Source organism: Lontra canadensis, unplaced genomic scaffold (assembly GCF_010015895.1).
Source record: "Lontra canadensis isolate GAN:19392208 unplaced genomic scaffold, GSC_riverotter_1.0 scaffold24, whole genome shotgun sequence".
Taxonomy (NCBI): Eukaryota; Metazoa; Chordata; class Mammalia; order Carnivora; family Mustelidae; genus Lontra; species Lontra canadensis.
The window spans coordinates 10,362,801-10,387,201 of NW_022631018.1; the positions used below are offsets into that span (position 1 = coordinate 10,362,801).

The 24,401-nt window shown below is 37.8% G+C and overlaps 1 protein-coding gene across 1 annotated transcript in view; it reads left to right on the forward strand.

The window, feature by feature from the left end:
• The first annotated feature begins 26 nt into the window (after positions 1-26).
• The window catches only part of NSL1 (NSL1 component of MIS12 kinetochore complex), a 31,463-nt gene continuing 7,088 nt past the window's right edge, over positions 27-24,401 (forward strand). The window contains exons 1-4 of the mRNA XM_032862785.1: positions 27-302; positions 3,396-3,471; positions 7,797-7,927; positions 9,200-9,254. Coding sequence (XP_032718676.1) covers positions 72-302; positions 3,396-3,471; positions 7,797-7,927; positions 9,200-9,254 — 493 coding nt within the window. The 5' untranslated portion in view covers positions 27-71. The remainder of the gene's footprint in view (positions 303-3,395; positions 3,472-7,796; positions 7,928-9,199; positions 9,255-24,401) is intronic.

The window sequence follows — 24,401 nt, forward strand, 5'->3', positions numbered from 1 at the left end:
CGCGCGCTCCTTCCGCCAGTGAGAGCCCGCCCTTCCGCTCCCAGCTCCCGCCCGCAGTTCAAACTGGGAAGATGGCGGGGGCTCCTGTGGTAGTCCCGTCCCCTCCGCGGGACGTGGAGAGGGCCACCGGGGCGGACGACGGGGACTCGGCCGCCGCCACCTCCCGAGAGGACTTCCGGGTGCGCTGCACCTCGAAGCGGGCCGTGACGGAAATGCTAGAGCTGTGCGGCCGCTTTGTGAAAAAGCTCGGGGACACGCTGCCGGAGGAGATTCGGGAGCCCGCGCTGCGAGATGTGCAGTGGGTACGGGCGCAGTCGCCATCTCTTCTCACCCCTCACCCTCTGCCCCTCTCAAGGCTCAGAAAGAGCCTACGGCCGGCTTCGCGGAGTTAGCGGTGCCGCGCGCTCCGGTAGCAGAGGCCGGAGAAACGCGAGGGTCGAAATGGACGCCAGTGTCGGCAGGGGACTCCCCGCTTAGAGCAGCGCGGGCCGTAGAACGAGACCAGGCGAGCCCTGTGTGTGACTCGAAATTGAAGGAAGAAAGAATAGGTGGAAGTGATTTTAATGTTATGTTTTATTTAGCCCGCTCTATCCAAGATAGCGTTTTAACTTGTAATAAGAAAAATAGCGAACGAGGTCTTTTCTTTTGTTCGTACTAAGAAGCTTTTCACATCGGGTGGCTTAACGTCAGAGCTCGTCTTTGCGGCTCGCCGCGTTTCAAGGCCTCAGTAACCACGGAGTGGCCAGCGGCTCCCCTGGCGGACCGTGCGTGACAGAAGCTGAAGGAGGGATTCTCCAGGAAATCCTGGAACTCAGGCAGTCACCAGACGAGCCACTGGTCTTTCCTTTGGCCTGTTTTAGAACTTCACGTAAAGTCAGTGGAAACATTTCCCTCCAAGTCTAAAGTAGACAAGGAAACGGTCTTGATTAGGAACTTCTCTGGACCTCCTAACATTTCCCCTTCCTTTCTCACGTATTTTGCAAAGCCCTCAAGGAGCTAGTTTTTCTGAGGAAAGACGCAATAGATTGAGGGATTGGCACCTGCCTTAAGGAAGCGGACACTCTGTCCGTAGAAAATAAATTTAAAAGCTCATAGTGCAGCACGGTTGTGATTTAGCGTGACCGCAGTGTGAAACAGTAAAAATAAACGCCAAATGGAAGAAGAATAAAAGCAGCCCCTGGGTAGTGAGTCTGTTCCCGTTTTGTGTACAGTGACACTGTCACTACCTTCTTGCGAGGAAGGCAAGAATAGACACATACCTCAGGACATTTTTAGTTGTTTTGGAAAAAGACTGTTTTGGTGCAAAAAGGTCTTAGAATTTGCCCCTTTCTAAGAAGCGCTAACCTATTTACTTTCAGAAAAAGAGGAGCTTGGCTAATCTTGGCTTATAACCTATTATACCTTAGTGGATGATAAAGTGAGTTGGAAGAAAAAAGATTTGAACAAACTACCAAGGAATTCACTTGTGTTTCTATCAAGAGCAGATAAAAGGCAGAGGCTTTAATTATGTTGACATAGCTCTTTATTTAAAACCACGTGACATTGTAATGGATATTCTAAAAAAATTGTATTGATACAATTGTGCAATGAATATTACAGTTTGCATTCTGAGATAATCCTTGAATGTCCATATGTGAAGTAAGTATTTTATAAAATCTTTATAAAGTGTAGAGTGTATACTTTAACTCATTATCAGTCATTATTTGAATTATGCTTATTTTTACTTATACAAAGTGTGTAAAATACATTCTTGTAAAAAAAAAAAAAACAGCAAAACCGCATATAGCAAAAGTTTGAATTCCTCTCCCTCACCCCTCCTCCTTCCTGGAAATAATTATTGGGAGGGTCCAGGGGGCTATAATCCTTCTACCTTTTTTATGGCGTTACATCTCTCTTTGTTGTTTTGTTTTTTGTTTGTTTTTTTACAGTAATGGTGTTAGGCTGATGTATTTAGCAGTTTAGCTTTTTTTTTTCTCTTCCAAATCTTTCTTTGACTATTCTTTGTCAAAGTTACATAGAGATATACTTTATTCTTTTTAGATATTGTATGGTATGGATATAGTGTATTTAACTATTTTCCGAATTTGAAGTTAGATTTTATTTTCCCCTCAATAATTCATAATTTCATATAGAGGTTTTTTTTTTTAAGATTTTATTTTATTTATTTGACAGAGAGAGATCACAGTAGACAGAGGCAGGCAGAGAGAGAGAGAGAGAGAGAAGCAGGCTCCCCACTGAGCAGAGAGCCCGACGTGGGGCTCGATCCCAGGATCCTGAGATCATGACCTGAGCCGAAGGCAGCGGCTTAACCCACTGAGCCACCCAGGCGTCCCTATAGAGCTTTAATAAACATTCATAGTACATCCTTTTTATGTTTTTATGAGAATAGTTCTTTAGGATACATTGCTAAGAGTGAAATTGTAAGGTAATAGGGAATGTGCGTTTAAAATTTTAACCAAATTCCCTTAGTCCCTTATTTTTTAATATATTATGAAAATTTTTAACCTTTCAAAAAACAGACTAGTGCAGTGGACATCTGTATATCCATCACCAAATTTAACAATTATCAGAAATTTGTTACACTTCCTATTTTATTTATTTATTTTTTAGGTAGGTTCCATGCCTAAGGTGGAGCTTGAGCTCATAGCCCTGAGATTAAAAGGGTCATGTGCTCTACTGCTAAGCTAGCAGGGTGTCCCTTCACACTCCTATTTTTTTTTTTTAAGATTTTATTTATTTATTTATTTGACAGAGATCACAAGTAGGTAGAGAGGCAGGCAGAGAGAGAGGAGGAAGCAGGCTCCCCGCTGAGCAGAGAGCCCGATGCGGGGCTCGATCCCAGGACCCTGAGATCATGACCTGAGCCGAAGGCAGAGGCTTAACCCACTAGGCCACCCAGGCGTCCCTGCACTTCTATTTTAAAGCAAATTCCAGATCTCGTGTCATTTAATTTCTATGTACCTCAGTGTACATCTCTAAAAAGGACAGTCCTTTATGAAGTAGAAATTAATTTTATTTTGTTTTAAGCATTTTTCCCTTGTTAACACTGTTGCTTGTTCAGCAGCATATGTAGTACTTGTACCCTTGCGATTCAGCTGAGCTCAACTTTGCTAGCTTGTATTTTTTCTTCATTAAAGAAGTATATACATTTTGCAACAAATTTTATCAGATGTAGCATAATGGTTATCAGAGCTAAAATGTAGGAAGAATCAGTGATTGAAACGGAATCTTCATTGAAAAGAATACAGTAATAAGCTCGTCTGTTTTTCTTGATATTCTGTATTACAAATCTGAAGCTCTTACTTTGCCAAAATGTTTTAGTTCAATATTTAAAATTATTTTAACTTTAAATTTAAAGTTAAAATTTTAACTTAAGTATTGTGAATTTATTTCAGACTTTTGAATCAGCTGTGCAAGAGAATGTCAGCATTAATGGACAAGCATGGCAGGAAGCTTCAGACAGTTTTATGGGTATGTGATTTAAATTTCCTTCTGTCATTAATTTCTGAGTGATTTTTGTAGTTAATTTTATCTTGAATGCTAATTTTTAATCCTAATTTTCAGTCTTGTTTTTTAAAAGATTTATTTGTTTGTTTATTTGAAAGAGACAGCAGGGTGGGGGCACAGAGGGAGAGGGAGAGGGAGAAGCAAGCTTACCGCTGAACAGGGAGCCCCATGCAGGGCTCCGTCCTAGGACCCTGGGATCATGACATGAGCCAAAGGCAGATGCCCAACCAACTGAGCCACCCAGGGGCCCCTCAGTGTCCCTTCTTCTAAAAATTTTCCTTCACCAAAAAAAAAAAAGTTTCCTTCACTGGGGGGAAAAGGGAAACAAATCTAGAAGGCTACTGAGGCAAACTACACAGTAGTTGCCTTGGCTTTTTAATATATGCTATCTGGCATTCTCAATAAGGTTTTCATCTGATTAGTCTTTGAAAGTATTCTTGTCAGTAGGTTGCTGGAAAATACTGTACTACTATCTCCAGATGAAGAAACAGGCCCAGAGAATTTCTGTGATTAAAACCTTATAAATCAAGTTGTATTTTTACAAATGATCCTTATAGTAGACAGCGAAGTACCCTTAGAAGTATGAAGTTAAATTCTAAGAGTTCCAACCATGTAAAGGATGAAGTAAATATATGGAGAAACCCCCTTAGAGATAGAATGCTTTCTTTCTGTTTAATATTTATTTAATTAATTAATTTGAGAGGGAGAGAGAGAGCGAGAAAGCACAAGCGGGGGAGCTGCAGAGGAAGAGGAGAAGTAGACTCCCCGCTGAGCAGGGAGCCTGATGCAGGGCTCAATCCCAGGACCCCGGGATTATGACCTGAGCTGAAGTTTAATGGACTGATCCACCAAGATACCCCAGAATACTTTCTTCAAAGCAGACTTAATTGTACCCTAACTAATGGTGTTGACATATCTAAAAAAAAAAAAATCAAAATTTTAATGGAAAGAAAATGGTCCGTGGTCAGTGTAAGAAGGAAACAAATTTAGTAGAAAAGAAATGATCTGTGTGAAAAAAGGGTCAGAATTCTCCAGCAAAGTCTAGGAGAAGGGCTACCCTCACAAGAGGGTCAGAGTATCTTGTCTTTCCCCATGGTCATATTATAGAGTCTGACCAGCATAACTTGGTATCACTGCTTGGTATTACTTGCTATCCAGTTATACTCTTGAGCTCATTCCAAGCGCATCAGGTTACCCTCTGTGTTTATAATTTTTCTTCTCAACATTAAGATAATACTTTGCCCAGAAAACTTCAGTGTTTAACCCTTGGGATTATAATAGTTATCTCTTCAAGGTCCCCAAAATTTACTTTCTGGTTTATATATTGAAATGGTAAAAGCAATAACATTAGATTTCCCGAATAACAGAGTGATTGCCAATTAGTAGAGGAGAGGAAGTGTATCACAATCACCTAAGAGTATTTTTAAACTCGACGGCCTTCTCTGTGTCTTTATTTGACTCTTGTTCTGTGAAGTCAGCTTGGAGTTGCTTTATTGTTTGCTCCAGGCTGCCTTTAGCAATCTGATTCATCAATTTATAGATTAAGATACGTATTTTCTAATTGGTTGGCATTCTGGGTAGAGTGTGGTTATTCTTTGTCCCTTTTCTTCCTTATAACTGTGAGGGGAAATAGTTCAGAATACTATAATTTTACCTGCTTTCACTGACACTTGATAATGACATACCAAATTCTAGGCCATAGATGAAAACACATGGTCCTCACTATTTAGGAACTCATTGTTAATGGAAAGAAATGGACAGGGATTTACTATACTGTTTAGGAAGGGGGATAAGACCTAATAGTGTTGATTGTTGTTAAATGCATTTAATGAATGACAGCATGCTAGATTAAAAGGAGGAAGGATATTTGAAGCAGAGAGAACAGCATGTGCAAAGGCACAAGAGTGATATGTTTAGAAAATGTCAGAAATGAATTGGGAAAACTAACGGCAGGTGTGACCAGAGGTAAGCTGAGGCCAGATCACAAAGAGCCCTGAGAGTTTGCTAAGGAATTTGTAGTTTATCCTGTAGTCAATGGGGAGCCAGTGGAGATTTTTAAAATAGAATTTACATGAAAAGCTTTGCATTTTAGAACACTGACTGCTGCCTGTAGGGGATGGATTGGAGAGGGGTGAAATTCAAGGTGGGCTGATCTGAGGGAAGTTATTGCAGTAGTACAGTAAGAGACGGTTAAGACATGCTCAAAGACAGGAGAAAAGAGAGAAGAAGGTTCTGCAGATGAGATTAAAAGGGTTTGTATATGATCAAATACATAGAAGCAGTAAGTAAGCTTCACAAGGGCAGAGGTTTGTCTGTTTTGTTCACTGGAATCATTGTAGAAATGAGTGAACAAATAAAAGGATAGAACAAATGAATATACAAGTGAAAACAACTTTCTCCCTTCCTCTGTAGCTACCCTGAAAGGACTTGATTTCAGGCTTGACCAGGTTCACTTAAGAAATAAAGTGTAAGTTTCTCAAGAGCAGGGGCTATATTTGTTTTTCAGCACTTGGCTTGGCATATAGTAGGTACACAGTAAATACTTGTTAAATTGGTGACAAAATCTTCTCTCAAATCTGCTCAAATTGTTTATACATTCAGTTTTATAGCTTTATCATTAGGTGGCGCTGAAAAACCATTTTCCTCCATAGAAGATTTAGCTGGGAGACTTTTTTTTCTTAACTGTGAAATAGTACATTATTTCGGGTTAATGACTGAACTTTTTAAATGGTAAGCTAAAATTTAGGAAAGGCTACTCATCTAAATGAATATTCAAAGTAAGCAGTGATTGTTTTTCTCATAATACTCTCAAAAGAATTTAATTGGTCTTAGTATTTGTTACATGAATGAGATATACCTGATGTACTTCATCAATCTTTACCCAGTATGTATGTGTGTGTATATATATGCTGATATGTCAGCAATGTTTGAAAGCTTCCAAAAATAAATATCATAGTTTCAGAATTCTTAGTGAAGCTTCTACTTAATAAAATAGATAAATTTCTAGCATAGACTGTGACATAGCAGAACAGCTATGATGTGAGACCAGTTAAGCCAGTGACCTAGCTCTTTAGTTTAGTTTAGTTTTGTTTGGAGATTTATTTATTTGAGAGAGAGTGAGGGTGTGAATGTGCATGTAAGAAGCAGGGGTTTTTTGCGGGGGGGCGGGCAGAGGGAGAAGGAGTGAATGCTCAAGTAGACTCCCCACTGAGCAAGGAGACACTCGGGCTGGATCCTAGGATCCTGAGATCATGACTGAACTGAAATCAAGAGTTAGACCTGTCATCGACTGAGTCACCCAGGCACCCCGTTCTTTAGTACTTTTAACTACTTATTCTTCAAGACGACTTTCAAAATAAGGTTGATGTACCACCTGCATTCATTTCATCTAGAGTACTTAATTTTGGGGCCCCATTCCAGAGGCCTCTGTTGAATCAAAATTTCTGCACTTCTGACAAGTTCCCCATGTAATTATTTTGCTGAAGTTTGAGATTCACTATTTTAAAACAGGAAAGCAACAGATAAGAGTTTTAGTTAAATCAAAGTATAAAGTCACCGTGTCTCTTACTTTTTCCTGCTATTTATCCATTTGTGTCTATTTCAGATTTCGCTTTTCTGCCTGCTACTGTCACAGATTTGGTGCAGCACATAATAAAGTCAAAACATGTTGGAAACTCTAACATTAAATGCCCTTTACAGTCTAGTTCTTTTATATTTTATCATCCTTCTTTCCTTACACTTTGTCCTACAGCCACTTAGAACTTTTAGTTTTAGAACAAAGTTTCCCAAAACCTCTGTGATCTTGCAGATACAGTTTGCTCTGCCTAAAGTGCTTCCTCCTGTTATTTTTTGTCCCTTTTTTTAATCCAGTGGATTTACATTTATATTTCAAGCCTTAGCTCAAATGTTGCTTTCTGTTTAAAGTCTTAAATTCTCCAGGTAGAGTTAGTGTTCTCTTATTCTGTGTCTATATAGCATTTTGTTCAGACCTCAATTGCATTTATCAAGTTGTTTTGCAGTTATGTTTCTTCCAGGCGCTTAGAAAGCAGGGATCATGTTATATTCATCTTTGTATTTTTCTGATTTAGGCCTGGCTTCCCATAGGTGCTCAGTAATTGGTTTTTCAGTGAGTAAATAAATGAATTAATCACCAAAGGGGGGGTCCCATTAACTTACCATATTTGTTTTCAATTATTTTGTATTTTCTAAATTTAGCTTGTTACATTTCTATATAGAATATAAGCAATGTGTTTTAAGAAATTTTTGATACTGTTTGTCTCTTGAAATAGATTCTGATATCAAAGTACTTGAAGATCAGTTTGATGAAATCATAGTAGATATAGCCACAAAACGTAAGCAGTATCCCAGAAAGATCCTTGAATGTGTCATCAAAACCATAAAAGCAAAACAAGAAATTCTGGTAAGATGATTTATCTTTGAGATAATAAGCTTTGTTTTATGTCTGTTTTACTATAAAAAATTAAAGTTTGAGGTCTCTGTGGACACACATGACATTTTGTTTTCTTTGTCTTTTCTTACTCAGTTACTACTGTTTGTCTTGTAAGATTTTTTTTTTTTTTCCAGTTCTAAGTTATACTAGAATTTGAACATAGCTGATTTTAAAATATAATTTGAGGAAAGAAGACTAACTTTACAATTCTGAGACAGGCAAGAAAAATAAATTTATCTTTTTTTTTTTTAAGATTTTTATTTATTTGAGTTGGGGCAGTGGAGTGAATCTTTAAGCAGACTCCCTGCTAAGCGCAGGGCTTGACCTAGGGCTCAATCTCACAACCTCTGAGATCATGACCTGAGCCAGAACCAGAAGTCAGACACTTAACTGACTGAGCCATCCAGGCACCTCAATAAATTTATCTGTTAAGCCTTTTCTTTCTTTGTGTCATTTGTGTTTGGCACATTATTTGTACATGTTTATAAATTCTAGAAGGCCTCTTTAGCTTAAATTGATGATAAAGTTTGAATACCTGTCATAAAACTGAAATTTGCTTTATAAATTGTGTGTAATTTGTTTTGCTCCAAAAGTCATGATGGTGTGGGAGTAGGTTTGCTGGGAATGGCACTGCCTCTGGAGCGAGAAACACATGTTGCTTTAAATTATGTTATACTCCTTATCATTAATTTTTGAAATTAGCATACTTTCACATTTAAATCTTCCAGTTGCTTTTGGTCAGGAATTGTTTTAGACAGTGCAGGCATTGTTCTATGAGAAAAAAATATAAGCAGAATTTTTCTTTTTTTTTCTTCCAAAGCATTTTCAAAAAAATACCCTACTCTATCCTTTCCCACTCAGCCTTGCTTTTTAAAGCTTCCCTAAGAGAAACATTCAAAATGTATTTCTTTTCTCTCTGTTATTACCCCATTCGTTCCTGGAAAAAAAACTTAACTGGTAATGAGTATTGCATAAAAGAAAGAAGGCTGGCAGGCCTAGGTGAGGTACTGCTGTGGAAGTTTAAAAATGGACGCAAAATGGATTGATGGGGTGAGGATACTAAAGGCAGCCCTTTTAGAAAACATTTTTGGCTCCTGCTGGCTTTGGGCAGGAGTAAGAAACAGTTTACTCTTTCTTTTTGCTAAATTATAGATCTTATTCCATGTCAGCCTTGCCCAGGGAAGGAAATGTTTATATGAAGGATTAAGTGATTAAATCTGTCTTACTTTATATTGTGTTTAGAAGCAGTACTACCCTGTTGTACATCCATTGGACCTCAAATATGACCCTGATCCAGGTGAGTCATTGCTCATTTGTGGTAAAAGTGAAGCATCAGCTTGTAATTTTTATGAGTTCCTAATACTCTTTTAAAGGTGTCAGTGTGAAGGATCCCTTCGACACTCTAACTTCCTACTGTGTTTAGCTCTTCTCTAAGATTATAAAAATTTGGCTCTAAGTGTACTGACTCAGTAATCTCCAGAAGTAGGTCCTAGGAATCTGGACTTTTATAAAGCTCTCCCTTGACCTGGACTATTACAACATCTCAGTCTCTTAACTTCTGTTATAGTACCGTCCCATTTCTCACTGCTACTATACTGTCCATGCTTTGTATTATGGCCCAAGTTATACTGTTAAAGCATTCATGGTGTCACTCCCCAGTGTGATAACTGTCATTGGTTTCTCAATGTTTGCAAAATAAAATTCAATAAAAGTATACTGTTGAGCTTAAGAAGAGATATGCATACTCGATAGACCTTTCAACTCAATTCTGTTGCCATTTAGATGCATCCTTTAAAACTCCGAGAAATAAAATTGATAAATCTTACGTAAGTCTAGCAACAGAATTTGCATTGCTGAAACTGTGGATCATATATATTTTTAAATGGCCCTATTCACACATTTAAAAATTCGTAACAATTTTCCTAAGAGGTCTTTTGGTGTTTACCTTGGCATTCAAAAATACCATTTATTTATTTCTTCATTTTTTTTTAAGATTGTATTAATTTGTTTATTAGAGAGAGTGAGAGCACACATGTGCACGTGCAAGCCAGGGAGGAGCTAAGGGAGAGGGACAAGCACATTCTGTGCTGAGCACGGAGCCTGATGGGGGACTCAGTCCTGCGACCCTGAGACCATGACCTGGGCTGAAATCAAGAGTCAGGTGTTTAACTGACTGAGACATACTGGTGCACCCCCCTTCTTTTTTTTAAGTACCATTTCTGAACTTTTAGAAGAGCAGTTAAAACCTTGATTTGTTTGTATGGGCTACTTAAACTTACAGTTTTGAGTACTTTATCTTTGTCAAATTGTGCACTACTTTCTAACATGTCCCCTGCCCCTTCTAAATCTCCCAGAGCCAATGGGGATTAACCAAGAGGGGGATGTACAAGTGTATAGATACTCAGAAATTTGTTAAAATCACAGCATTCACTCTGTTTCACAAATAAAAATTGACCTAGACCCACTAAAAAGGGGGAAGTTGCCAAAATGCAGTAGACTTGTTTTGATTTTGAGCAATATGAAGATAATAGTTGAAACTTTTGGTATCATAATTACCCAAGTATTACTTTTCTTTTCTTTCTTTCTTTCTTTTTTATTGTGTAAACTCTATACCCAGTGTGGGGCATGAATTCATAATCCGGAGATCAAGAGTCACATGCTCTACAACTGAGCCAGCCAGGCGCCCCTGCCTCAAGTATTACTTTTTAGATATAATTATCCTCTAAAGAAACTTGTAAACTTTTTAATCTTAGGAGGGAAAACAAATTTACTTTAATGATCTTTAAGGTCCCCTCTCTCTCTCTTTCAAATAAATAAATAAAACAAAAAATAATAACCTTTTGATAAATCCTATCTCATTTATAAACAACATACCTTATAATACTGCTTAACTTGTAATACATCTAACTGATAAAATCATACAAAATTAACTAAAATGGCTTAGGAAAATAGAAAGCATACATTTGTATGGAACCTAAAAGTCTGAATAATCTGCATGGGAAAGTTTTTGTGGGAACTTCTTGAAAATTTTTTCTTGTTATTAGAATATTAAGTGATATCAAATTTATTTGAAAGCTGACTTTTTAAAAGAAGTTTTTCTGGTTTTCAAAAAGCAATACTTAGTCAATGTGTATAACATTAATTTGGCAGTCACGTTAAGAACTTTGAGGTATACGTAGTTAAAGTAGACAGATTCTCCTATAAAGAGCTTATGTTTGAGTGTAAGAGATGAACATAAAACAATTCTTTCATGCCCTTAACTGGTTCTTTTCCCAGTTTTCCCTGAGTAAATGGTACCTTCATCTGCATTTTTGCTTTAGTTAGAAGTCAGGCTTTCCTTCCCTGAACTCCTCATATCCAGTCCATCAATAAACTACAAATGATTCCTTTGAAAATCTTACGTTCATCTGTTTCTCTCCATCCTGCTATTATCACTTCTAATCTAGATCATCATCATTTTAGTCAGGATTTCTGCACATACTTTCTTAGAAGGTCTTCCTGGTTCACTCTTGTTTTTTCCCCATTCCATTGTATATGTATATTGGGCAGAGTTGATTTTTTTAAAAGTTCTTTGAAATATTTCAAGCATATAGAAAATATGGAGTATAACATAATGGACATCTTTGGTGCTACCACCCATGTTTAAGGGCTATTCACATTTTTGCCAAATTTGTTTCAGACCTTTTTAGGAACCTGTGGATGCACTTGAAACCTTCTCTATACTCTTTTACTATTCTATTCTATTCTCTCTTACTTCAGAAGTAATTACTATCTTCATGCTGAGTGGATCCTTACTGTCCATGTTACTCTTTTACTCTATAGACATGTAACCGGAAATAATGTATGGCATTCATTTTTTAGATTTTTATATAAATTGTATCATACTGATCATATTCTGCAACTTTACCCCCCTTGACATTGTATATACACAAAGCTTTCTGTGCATTGAGCTAATATATAGTATTCCAGAATTTGAATAAACCACTGTTTATCCATTCCTCTGTTGCAAGACACTTAGATTATTTCTTTTTTTGCTGTTATAAATAGTATTACAATGAACATTCTTATAACTGTTTCCTTATATAGTGTAAATATGCCACAATTTTCTGGAGTACATTTCTGGAAGCAGAATTTCTAGGTCATAAGGTTTGTTTCTATTCAGCTATTACATTTGAACTGTTACTATTCAGCCATAAGGTTCTATTACATATGAACTTTACTGCCCATCCAAAGTAGTTGTATCAGTTTACATTCCCACCAGCAGTGCTTAAAAGTTCTTGCTTTCCCATATTTTGCCAACATTTGTTACTGTCAGGCTTTCAGTATAATCACAGTTATACAGCCATCACCAAAATAAATTTTTAAACATTTCCATCACTTCAAAAAGAAATCTCATACTCCTTAGCCATTCTCCCCCAGTCTCTTCCCTCTCTCCCCTGGCCCAAGGCAACCACTAATCTGCTTACTGTCTATAGATTTGACTGTTCTGGACATTTTATATAAATGGAATCATGCAATATGTTGTCCTTTAAGAATGAAACAAGATGAAACCAGAGAGGGAGACAAACCATAAGAGACTCTTAATTTTAGGAAACAAACAGGGTTGCTGGAGGGGAGGGACGTGGGGGATGGGGTAACTGGGTGGTAGACATTGGGGAGGGTATGTGTTGTAATGAGCACTAGGTATCACATGAGACCGATGGATCATGACCTGTACCCCTGAAACAAATCATACATTATATGTTAACTAATTGAATTTAGTTTAAAAAAAATTGGGTGCCTAGGTGGCTCAGTCAGTTAAAGTGGCTACCTTTGGCTCAGATCGTGATCTCAGGATCCTGGGATCGAGTCCCACATTGGGCTCCCTGCTCAGCAGGGAGTCTCTTTCTCCCTCTCCCTCTGCCTGCTGCTCCCCCTGCTTATACTCACTCTCTGTGTCAAATAAATAAATAAAATATTTTTTAAAAATTAATTTTAAAAAAAGGATGAATGGCTTCTTTTAATTAGCATAGTGTTTTCGAGGTCCATCCGTGTTGTAGCATGTATCACTGCTTCATTTCTTTTCATCGCCAAAGAATACTCCCTTTTATGTATATACTTTCCATTTATCCATTCATCAGTGTAAAGACTTTTTTTTTTTTTTAAGTAGGCCCAGTGCCCAGTGTGGGGCTTGAACTCATGACCATAAGCTCAAGAGTCACATGCTCTACTGACTGAGCCAGCCAGGCATCCCCAGTGTAGAGATATTTCTGAGTTGTTTCCATGTTTGACTATTATGCATAATGCTGCTGTGAACATTTATGTACAAGTTTTGTGTGGACATGTTTTCAGTTCTCTTGAATATATGTAACTAAGAATGGGATTGCAGGATTATATGGTAACTCTAGTTTAGATTTTTTTTTTTAAAGACTTAGTCATTTGAGAGAGAGAGAGCAGACCCCCCACTGAACAGGGAGCCTGATGTGGGGCTCCATTCCAGGACTCTGATATCATAACGTGGGCCAAAAGTAGATGCTTAACTGACTGAGCCACCCAGACACCCTCTCCCTTATTTTTTTTAAGATTGTATTTATTTATTTAGATACAGAGCACGTGACCTGTGGTAGGGGCAGAGGGAGAGGGAGAGAAGAGAATCTCAAGTAGACTCTACACTGAGCATGGATCCCTACTTGGGGGCTCCATCTCATAACCCTGAGATCATGACCTCAGCAGAAATCAAGAGTGGCTTGCTTAACCGACTGAGCCACTCAGGTGCCCCAACTCTAGCTGAGCTTTTTGAGGAACTACTGAACTGTTTTCCAAGGCGGCTCTACCATTCACATTACTACCAGGAGAGTGTGAGGGTTCCATTTGCTCTACAGCCTCACCAAATATTGTTATATTTGTCTTTCTTTTTATGGCCATTCTAATGGGTGGGAGGTGATATCTTACTGTGATTTTGAATGGCACTTCTCTTCTGATTAACAATGAGCATCTTTTCTTGTGCTTATCGGTCATTAGTTTATCTTTGGAGAAATGTCTATTCATATGCTTTGACCATTTTTTTAAAAGATTTTTTATTTATTTATTTGACAGATAGAGATCACAAGCAGGCAGAGAGGCAGGCAGAGAGAGAGAGAGGACGAAGCAGGCTCCCCGCTGAGCAGAGAGCCCGATGCAGGGCTCGATCCCAGGATCCTGGAATCATGACCCAAGCTCCCCGATGAGCAGAGAGCCCAATGTGGGGCTCGATCCCAGGACCCTGGGATCATGACCAGAGCTGAAGGCAGAGGCTTTAACCCACTGAGCCACCCAGGCGCCCCTATTTTGACCATTTTTAAATTGGATTATTTACCTTTTTATTTTTTAAGATTTTGTTTATTGACAGAGAGAGATCACAAGTAGGCAGAGCAGCAGGCAGAGAGAGAGAGGGAAGCAGGCTCCCCGCTGAGCAGGGAGACCCATGGCGGGCTCAATCCCAGAAGCCCGAGATCGTGACCTGAGCCGAAAGCAGAAGCTTAGCCCACTGAGCCACCCAGGCGCCCCTCTTTATCTTTTTATTGTTCAGTTGTAATTATTCTTTATATATTCTGGAAATCAGTCCATTATCAGATACATGATTTACAAATATTTTCTCCTTTGTCTTTATGTTGTCTTTCACTTTCTTGATGGTTTTCTTTGAAGTACAAAAGTTTTAAATTTTGATAAGTCCAATTTATTTACTTTATTCCTTTGATTGTTTACACATTTGATGTCCTGTCTCAGAAACCATTACCTAATACAAAGTCATGAAGATTTGTTTCTAAGAGTTTTATAGTTTTAGTTCTTACATTTAGTTTTTGATCCATTTTGAGTTAATTTTTGTGTGTGGTGTGAGGTAGGACTCCAACTTCGTTCTTTTATGTGTATATATCTAAATTGTTTACAGCACCATTTGTTGAAAAGATTATTTTTTATTTCGGTGAATTGTACTGGCAACTTTATCAGAAGTGAGTTAACTGTAATGTGCAGATTTATTTCTGGTCCTACAGTTCTATTTCATTGATCTGTTTATCTGTCCTTGGGCCAGTACCACACTGTTTTGATTATTAAAGTTTTGCAGTAAGTTTTGAAATCAGAGCATACAAGGCCTCCAACTTGGTGCTTTTTCAAGAATGTTTGGCATTCCTGGCTCCCTTAAATTTCCATATGAATTTTAGAAGAAGCCAGTTGGGATTTTGATAGGGATTGTGTTGAAATGAAGATTAATCTGGGAGTAATGCTAACTTAATGTTAAGTTTTCCAGTCCATGAACAACAAACACCTTTCCATTTATTTAGATCTTTGATTTCTTTCAACAAAGTTTTCTAGTTTTTAGCACTTATTTTGTTACATTTATTCCCAAGTATTTTATTCTTTTGATGCTAATGTAATTGGAATTTTTGAGAAATTTTATTTTCACTTTGGTCATTGCTATTATATAGGAATGGAATTGATTTTTATGTATTGATCTTGTTGAGCTCATTTATTAGTTCTAATAGTTTTTTAGTGGATTCTTTAGAATTTTCTATATAAAAGATTGTATCATATCATCTCCAAATAGAGGTAGTCTTACTTCGCCCTTTCCAGTCTGCATACCTGACATTCATTGTTGATGAGAGGTCTTCTGAGAGTGTAACTGCCATTTTTATACATAGTCCCTTTTTCTCTCCTGACTTTTTAGATTTTCTCTGTAATTCTTAATGCTCTGCAGTTTTACCACAATGTGCCTAGATGTTTATTTTTAGTTTTCTAGCAGGGTGTTTTATGTGTACTTGTTTCTTATTTTTTTTTTTCTTTTCTTTTTTTTTTTTTTTTTTAAGATTTTATTTATTTATTTGACAGACAGAGATCACAAGTAGGCAGAGAGGCAGGCAGAGAGAGAGAGGAGAAAGCAGGCTCCCTGCTGAGCAGAGAGCCCGATGTGGGGCTCGATCCCAGGACCCCAGGATCATGACCTGAGCCGAAGGCAGAGGCTTTAACCCACTGAGCCACCCAGGCGCCCCTGTTTCTTATTTTTTAACATTGAAAATAATTTTATTTTTCTTGATTGTATAAAAACATTCACATTCTAAAAATGTTAAAAACATAAGAAATACAGTACATGAACTTACATACGCATGATTATTGCTTTATTTCTACACCTTCAGTCCACCTGCAAATCTTGCTGCCCTTACTTTGAAAACATACTCCAAATTCAGCCACATCCCACTGAATCCATCACTACCTCTCTTACGCATGTTCTCTTAGCAGGATTTCTATGATAGTCACCTCACTGGTCTCCTTCCTTCCATTCCAGTTTTCCACCCAGCAGCCAGAGAATTCCTTTCAAAGCATAATCAGATCATCTCACCCCCTGCTTAAACCATCCTCCTTCTCTTGGTTTACGAGATCCTTTCTGACTTGGTCCCTGGCTGCTTCTCAGATTTCATCTGTGACCTTGGTCTCTTATCATTCTCACCTTTCCTTATTGTGCTGCAAATGCACTAGCATTCTTGCTGTTTCCCCAAAGACAGGCCAAACGCACACTTGCCCTGTCGTTTTCTCACTTGCTGTTCCCTGGTTCCTATCTGAAACCACCTGCCTGACTCACTTGACTGAGCTCTTAGTTCAAAGTTACCTCATCAGAGAGGTTTTTCCTGACAACCTCTATCACATTCCCTTCTGACTCCCTTAGTCATACTCTGTCCCCTTAATCTGCTTTTGTTTTTTCACCACTTAAGACATATAATTTCTGTTTGTTTTATCATCTTTACGCCCCCACCATATTTTAAACTGCCCATGAATAAGGACTTTGTTTTGTACTTGTGTATCCCATGCTAACTCTCTGAGATCATTGTCTGACATTGTACATTCAAGAAGTATCTATGAAATAAATATACAATTTTATGTAAATTGATCATATACATTTAAAAAATAAAGATAGTATTCTATCTTATACTTTCTGTTTTTGGCTTCCTCTCTCTCTTCCATTCACTACACCTTTAGATATCCAATCTTAACCTGGTACAAATCCATTTATCCATCTTTCTCCACTTATATAATCATACAGGAATACATATGTACTGGACATTTACCGGGGTAATTTATTTTACAGAAAATTGGTTCATGTATTCACATTATGCGCAGTTTACTCTTTTAACCTAAGGATATGGTAGAAATCCTCCAATTCAACTGCCATAGATCTGTGTTTGTATTTTAAATTGTTATATTTTTATAGTTTTTGTGCTCATAGTAAATGCAAGTTTAATATGAAATTTTAAATAACCAGTGGTGTATATATAGTAGTAAATGAAAATCCTCCCAAGTCTGCTGATCCCACACACCTTCAAATAGAAAACCAGTTCGATATGTCCGATTTTAGATCTTTATCACTGTATTTGTAAGTGAGCAGACAGGCACAGGGGATTTTAAGTTGTTTATTTTCTTATATAACTATTACATAACACATTCTGTGACTTTTTCACTCAACAATGTAACAGTAGTTCAACTCTGCATTTTGTTGGCAATTTCTTTGTGATTTGTACAGACACAATTTTATTTAAATAGATTATGTACATTTGGGAGGAGTGGGATTTTTTATTTCTTTTGCTTGCATCCTCTTTCCTCCCATCTTCCACTCATGTCTCCAAGTATACTTTCAGTCAGAGGATTCCCATCTTCTAGAAGATCTTTAACCTAATCTTTCAACTTTGCTTCTTTATCATTTCTTCTATTTTTGTATTATTCTTGTTTTTATTTAATTTATTTTTCTTGGGGCGCCTGGGTGGCTCAGTGGGTTAGAGCCTCTGCCTTCGGCTCAGGTCATGATCCCAGGGTCCTGGGATCGAGCCCCGCATCGGGCTCTTCATCGGGCTCTCTGCTAAGCAGGCAGCCTGCTTCCTCCTCTCTCTCTCTCTCTGCCTGCCTCTCTGCCTACTTGTGATCTCTGTCTGTCAAATAAATAAACAAAATCTTTAAAAAATAATAATAATAATAATTTATTTTTCTTTTGTGCTATTATGATTTCCTTCATCTATGAGAAGATCCTAAGCCTTTAAAATTGTTCTTAGATTGCTCTATTTTTATGCCATCTGCAGTATTCTCACCTTGGCATTAGTTATATTGGCTATCCTTCATGGTTGTGATCTCTTCTTGTATTTTAGAGTTTTGATTTGTAGACTTTTCCTTCACTAAGATTATTTATGCACCTATTTTCTTGTCACTGCTTTCCCTCCTTCCTGTCTAGTAGTTTTGTGGTTGCCTTTCATCTGGCCCTTGAAAAGTCTCAGCAAAGAGCCAGTCTAGAGTTGGCAGCATGGGGCCCCTGTTCCCCTGTAATATAGGAGATAGTGGATCTAGTCACTAAGGCAGCAGACAGCTTGGTCCAGGACCAGGCTTTGAGGCATTATCTGCCTCCCATTATTTCTAATATATGCCTCAGCTCCTGGCCATTGTTATTGGCAGGTCTTTTTCAGCCTGCTTTTCAGGGTAGGAAAACTCTATCTCAGCCCTTGGTTTCATACAGTGAAGCTGACTCTTCCCATTCCCTGCTCCTCTGGGGTACTTTGGGTGGGCCCCTTTTATGTTACAGAAGCAAATTCCTGGTTACCTACTGCCTACTTACCATTTCCTTACTGGTAGATCTGCAACTTCAGCCTGACTTATAGCTTTTTCTCTTTTAATTTTTTATGGTTCATAGAAATGTTTCTTTTGTGTATGCTTTGGGATAGCTTTTTAATTTCCTATATTTATCAGATGATGTTTTGGACGAAGGTGGGGAGTTTTGTGAATTTCCAAGACCAACTACTCTTAAACATAAATCTGTTTTCATTCCTCTGCTTGAATCCTAAAATCTTCCAATTAAAAAAGACATCTGTATCTATCTATATATATATACTACATTTCAAACACTCTTTTTTTAAGGATTTTATTTATTTGATGGAGGGAGACACTTAGGGAGGGAACACAAGCAGGGGGAGAGGGAGAAGCAGGTTTCCTGCAGAGCATGGAGCCTGATGCTCCCAGGAGCCCCAGGACCCCAAGATCATGATCTGAGCCTGGATCATGATGTGAGCCCCCCGGAAGGCAGACCAGATGCTTAACAACTGAGCCACCCAGGCACCCCACATTTCAAACATCTTAACGTTCCCTTATATGGTCTGGCCCCCACCTACCTCTCCAAATTCATTTCAGGCACTTTCCTTTTTGCCATGGCCCTATGGTCCACCTTTCAGTTTTTTGAAAGTGCCTCACTTTCAAACATGCTTTTTCCTGGTGCTTCTAAAGTTGACATCTTCTCAATTTTTCTCTCATTTAAATGTTACCTTCTCAGGGGTACCTGGGTGGCTCAGTGGGTTAAGCCTCTGCTTTCAGCTCAGGTCATGATCTCAGGGTCCTGGGATCAAGCCCCGCATTGGGCTCTCTTCTTGGCACAGAGCCTGCTCCCCCCGTACCCCCCAACCCCCTGCGAGTCAAATAAATAAATAAAATCTTAAAAATAAATAAATAAATAAATAAATAAATAAATGCTACCTCCTCAGAGAGATCTTCCCTAACCACCCTAATGACAATAGCCCCTTCTCAGTACTCTATCATAACCTACTTGTTTATTTCCTAAATAGCGCGTATTACAATATATTTGTGTATTTCCTTGTTTATGGTCTCACAAAACTGAAAGCTCCATGAGCTTTTTTACTTTGTATTTGCATTATATGTGCCCAACATATAGCACCATGCTCAGTACATTTTGAGAGGCTGTTACTCATCCATGCACTCAGCATACTTATTAGATGTCCACTATATGCCAGAGCTGTTCTCCTTGTAGAGGATATAATGGTGAGCAACACAAACAATATCCCTGCTCTGTGGAGCTTATGTTCTAGTTGTGAGAAGAAAAGTATAAACAAATACAAAAGTAAACAGTCAGTGTAGGGTCATGTGTTTAGGTGATGAAAAACACTTTCTGGGAAAGTAGCAAGAAGGAATTTCTCTTATGATAAGAGGAAGAGTCTTTCAATTAGGGTAGAGCTAGAACAAGGTTCCTAAGTTGAGAGTATTTATAGTTCTTGAGAATTTATGGAGTAAAAGACCACTAAGGATACAGTAAAGGGAACGGTAGGAAAGAACATTATTGGACAATGTTAGAGACTTGGCCCAGGCCAGCAACCACAGGCAAGGAGTTTGAAAATATATGGTACCTTAAAAGAGATACAACTCTTCAGTATGGAAGATGCTGGTGAGGTGCAGGTGGGAGTGGATATACAAGATTATATATTATCTGTGACCTAGCAGGTGTGTTCGACTCTGTTTAAGCTCTGTTTAAGTTGTAGCAAATGGTTACCTTCCGGAAAGTCATAAATCACTGCTTAGTTTTTTGTTTCATTTTCACCAGGGGTGCTACCTTTCAATTCATGGTTCTTATTCATGCCTTTAATCATCCCTTTAGCAACCAGTATAAGCCAGACATCCTATGTAAATCAGGCTCACTTGCTCATTTATGCACATAAAATACACTGGGAATAGAAAGGAAGCCCTCAGTTAGTGCTTTTTTGCTGAATGTCTACATTCGTGCAGGCTTTTAGAAGTTCATGTTTCCCAGTTTAGTCAGTGCAGTGACCTGAAAGCAAAACTAGGTTGATTACCCAATCTTTCATTTCCACTTTTTCATTTCCCTATGTTTTAGAAAGCAAGTGCCTAGGGGAGGCAATGTCCTCAAGGGTGCCTACTTCCACATTTTTAAGAGGCAACTTTTTTTTTTTAATATCCTTGCAGCAATCCTCTGATTAGTTGTCTACCAGTAAGATGAGTTTTCATTTGTCAGCTATAACCTTTTGTGATCCTATTAGTAAAACTAATAATTGCTCCTATATTGTCTTCTTTTTTAAAAAAGTTCCTTAAAGTTAATTGAAGAGACTCCCTTTTTCCCCTGTCCTTCACTAAACATGTAGTGATGACAAGGAGCTATTTTAAGTTTCTCTACAGTAGACTTGATACTTCCAGTTCTTTTGCTGACCCTACAAGCAGAAGACTTGGGGATAGTTCCTCTTCTTTCTTAATAATGCCAACTTGCTTAAGCCACTGCCAGAATATTTACAGGTAGTTACTCACTTACAAATGGTTACGTTTCAAAAATTCTTATTCAGTCTGAGCTTTAGAATTTGAAATGCATTTCCCCTCTGAAAAAATTTTGCAAGTAGTAGTATAAATGGGTAAGTTTCTAGGCTACCCTTTAAAGACCAATTTTTCCTATAATGTAGCTGAAATACTACCCATTTACGTTGAAAAATATTAGGAAAATCACGTCAGATGCACATTTGTTCCAGTACAGATGCTTAAATAGGAGTTAGAGGGAACAGTTTGGATCCCTAAATACCTTTGCAGTGACAGGATAGTGGAGTCACAGAGATGTCCCCATGAAAGCTGTGGAGAGAAGGTCATCTGCAGGCTCCAACATGGCAGAGACTGGCAGTCTGCGTGTGATACATTCTTCAGTCACATGTTTGTATGTTAGGAGTACTTACACTTACATGCTCTTTTACTAGTTACAAGAAGTGAGAAATTCATTTAAAATAATCTTGAGTGAGGGAGTGAAAGTTTATATATTTTGAAGTTTTCTAACAGATATTAATGTTGGAAAATGCCTTTTTTGATGCATTTATAGGCAACATTCATATATTTAGTGATCATTTTTAATTGTGTGTGTGTTTCCCCCGTCTTTTAGTGCTTATTAAAATCTTTGTGGGCTTGCTTTTATTCCTAAAATCATTGCTGTTCCTTAGTTTTCAATGAAAGGAATTTAATTCCCATAACTTTAAAAATATACTATAATGTTAATAGTTCAAACAGAGTTAAATCTAGAATTGTGCTATTTTCAGTTTTTTACCAGACATAATTTATTTTTATTTCAAAGGGATTTTTATTACATTGGAGCTAACTTTTGACCATTTGTTAACTTTAATTCTTATAATTCTGGACAGCCGGGTATTTTGGAAAGTTACATATAGAGTATAAAAGAGCATATGCTTTGAATTCTAAGAAATGTGGGTTCTAATTCTATTCTAGATCATTTCTCAGTTCTCACAGCTTCTGTTTTCTTATCTATAAAAGGAGGCTGATGAAACCTGCTTGCCTCACAGTGTTGCTAATGGTTATTACACAAGATTGATTGGCAATGGATGCCACCCCATTCTACTATAGGAGTGGGCTGTCAGGGGATTAAGTAGAGACAGCTGTCATGTCCTTGTGTTTCTCTTCTCGGTACTTCTGTTTTCAAAATAAACTGCACTCATCAGATTTGCTTTTAATATCTCATTTTTGTCAAAAAATCAGTAGTATTTAGTATTTATGTTGTTATGACTATATAAATGTTCTTCAGTATAAGTCAGGTAATCATTACTGTGAGTATATTTTTCTTGAACAGCTTCCCATCCTCCTTTGGAATGATAATTACTTTGTTTTTCTGTTTGTTTTGTTTGCTGTTGTGTCTATCAGTAATTCTTTCCCAAACTCTTTAATAGAACTGTAGAATTCCTCTCAGTATGGTAAACACTTAGGGTAAACACTTAACATCAAATCCATTTTAAAACCTTTTCCTTTTTCTTGGAGATATTCCTCTGGGAGCCTTTTGTCTTCCTAGTCTAATCTGGACTGGTTGCTGTCTAGGTAGCTGCAAAGCTTTTGTCCCATCCGTTCCTTTCCTCACCATCCTAGGAATTTCCTGCACTTCTGTTTTGAATCATGTTTCCTGGTTCCTGTGTTGTCTTCTTTCTTGATTTATTCCCTTGTTTTGGTATAGCACATCCTCTACCATCTACCTTCTATTCCCACTCACCCCAGCCATCCAGCATCAGATCCTCTTCTATGGAAACTTTCTTTTATCACCTGTGAAGCCTCTACTCTTTTTCAATTCCCCCGTTGGATTGACCTCACCCTTCTTTGTACCTCCACAGCACTCTTGTCATAGCCTTGTTTCATCGTACATTTTGAGCACCTGCTCTACATGTCAGGCACTGTGTTCAACACTAGGGAGTTCAAGGTTAAGAGAATGAGGTTCTTGTTCCCAAGGAATGCTAATAGATGAATAACACCATGGTTCTCACTGGAGACAGTACTGCCCCCTGGCGGCCCTTTTCAGAAAGTGGGGTAAGTTTCTTGTTACCACAGTAATGGAGAGGGTGCCGCTGACATTTTGTAGTCAGGAGCCAGGAACACTAAATGTCTTCTATGTCCAGCACAACTTTAGAATATTCCACCAGAAGTTCATGTGTGAAAATCTGTTTAAAATTATCCAAACCTGGGACCTAACTCCATTCTGCACATAAACTACTCTTGGCACTTTTACATTGTCATTGCTTGTGCAAGAGATAACAGATATTGTCCATTAGTGTGGGTTTATGGACAATTTTTTTTCAAAATAGCACATATTTATACAAAAATTAAGAATCCCTTGGATGACAGATTATTTTGTAAATCATGCAGTAACAATGAAGAATATAAATTACCATATCCTTCTAGAGTAGATGTTTTGGTTTTTTTTTTTCCAAAGATTATTTATTTATTTGACAGACAGAGATCACAAGTAGGCAGAGAGGCAGGCAGAGAGAGAGAGAGAGGAGGAAGCAGGCTCCCCACTGAGCAGAGAGCCCAATGTGGGGCTCGATCCCAGGACCTTGAGATCATAACCTGAGCCGAAGGCAGAGGCTTTAACCCACTGAACCACCCAGGTGCCCCTCTAGAGTAGATGTTAAAAAAGATTCTGTTCATTGTCGTATGGATGTGTGTATATATTGAGGTATAATGTACTGTGCATAGCTTGATGAATTCATACACATTCATACACATAAACATGTGTAACTGCCACCTTGATCTGGATATGCTGAGTGTCTGCATAGTTGGGAAACATAGGATAAACTTATTTGTAAACAGTATGTCATATTTTCAAATAATGTGTCCATTATGTTTTCATGTATACAATAAGTACAACTGAAGGTATCCCAAAATCTAGAAACAAGAAAAATAGTATATTTATTATGTATTTTATATATATATACATATTATGTATTAATAATTGGACCCATTGCCTTAAATTTAGAAATATTTGAGTTTAAAGAAAGAGATATTGAGTATATTATCTGAAAATGTAACTAACACATATTTATCCTGCTTCCAGTCTGTGCTACATAACATTTCCAGTACCTACAGCAGTTTCCTCACCTTCCTTTCTGTTTAGTACTCCCTGGGTATCAGAGATAACCACTCTGACTTACGTCATCATATTTCTTCAAATATTCTTCTCTATTAGTCAACATGTGCAGGAAAGGTAAATAAAACTCTTAAAAAGGAACAAACTAAACAAAGGAATCTTTGCAACTAGAGCTACATTTTATCAGTCTATGAAAATGTTTTAGGTTCAGTTACAACTCTCATACTCCTTTTTTTCAAAGGACAATGAATTATTTAGGGGCAT